Source organism: Mastomys coucha, unplaced genomic scaffold, assembly GCF_008632895.1.
Source record: "Mastomys coucha isolate ucsf_1 unplaced genomic scaffold, UCSF_Mcou_1 pScaffold19, whole genome shotgun sequence".
NCBI classification, from domain to species: Eukaryota; Metazoa; Chordata; class Mammalia; order Rodentia; family Muridae; genus Mastomys; species Mastomys coucha.
In genome coordinates, this window is record NW_022196901.1 from 19,433,067 (window position 1) to 19,434,090 (window position 1,024).

The 1,024-nt window shown below is 52.6% G+C and overlaps 1 protein-coding gene across 2 annotated transcripts in view; it reads right to left on the reverse strand.

Annotated features, from left to right (window-relative positions):
* Nucleotides 1-1,024, reverse strand: part of Wdr86 (WD repeat domain 86) — an 18,717-nt gene that overhangs the window by 5,413 nt on the left and 12,280 nt on the right. For both annotated transcript variants that reach the window (XM_031380195.1, XM_031380194.1), the window contains exon 3: nucleotides 227-647. In XM_031380195.1, coding sequence (XP_031236055.1) covers nucleotides 227-647 — 421 coding nt within the window. The remainder of the gene's footprint in view (nucleotides 1-226; nucleotides 648-1,024) is intronic.

Consider the following 1,024-nt stretch of genomic DNA (forward strand, 5'->3'; position numbering starts at 1 on the left):
AAAAAAAAAAGAGAAAAAAAAAAAGAAAAAAACAAACAAGCAAAAAGGTGTTCCAACCATGAGAGCTCTACTCACTCCACACTTGAAAGGATGGATGGCCTGATGCTCTGAACACGTTGGTACTATGAACTGGGCCTACCAAAGGCCTGATACTATGAATGGGCTTGAGTTCCCTCCATTCCTGCCCTCCAGCAATATGACAGGACAGCAGTGGGACAAATCTTACCTCCAGACAGATGACAGAGCCCTGGTGCTCCCGGAAAACCCGCAGCTGCTCCCCACTCAGGATGTCCCAAGCGCGAACGGTGGCATCAGTGCTGCCTGTGAAGGCTGTGTGGCTGGACGCATCCAGCACAAGGCACAGCACTGCACCTGTGTGGCCCCGAAGAGTCTGGTGGCAGCAGCCACTGGCCACCTGCCACACTTTGGCTGTGTCATCCGAGCTGCCGGTCACTAGGAGCCCACCACCCATTGCTGCCTCTAAGCAGGGATCTCTGGGCAGATCCTTGGGAGCAAAGTAGGCTAGTGTCAATACACAGTTACGGTGGCCCCGGAACTCTTGGGACACATGCCCTTTGTCCACAGTCCACACACGAGCTGTCCGGTCATAGGAACTGCTGAAGAGCTGGTCATTTGCAACTAGGATCCTGTGGGTGAGAGGGGAGGGGGTGAGGCTCAGATCACTCAGGGTTGAAGGAATCCACCCAACCTTCATAGGCTAGCCTTGGCACTTCAGCTGACATAGCTTCTAGTCTCTGCCCTGCTCCACACTCAATTTCCAAGATCTAGCTCAAAATCACAATTCTGCCTGTCTCTCCTCAGCTACCCACTTGTCCTCCATTCTTTCCCTCGGTGACAAACCTGCTGGCCTGACCTTTGTTCCAGCAGGGAACATGTCTCAAGTGCATGAATCCATATAACACTATCCAAGCCAGATGCAAAGGAGGAAGGGGGGAAAAAGGAGGAAGAGGGGAAAAAGGAGGAAGAGGGGAAAAAGGAGGAAGAGGGGGAAAAGGAGGAAGAG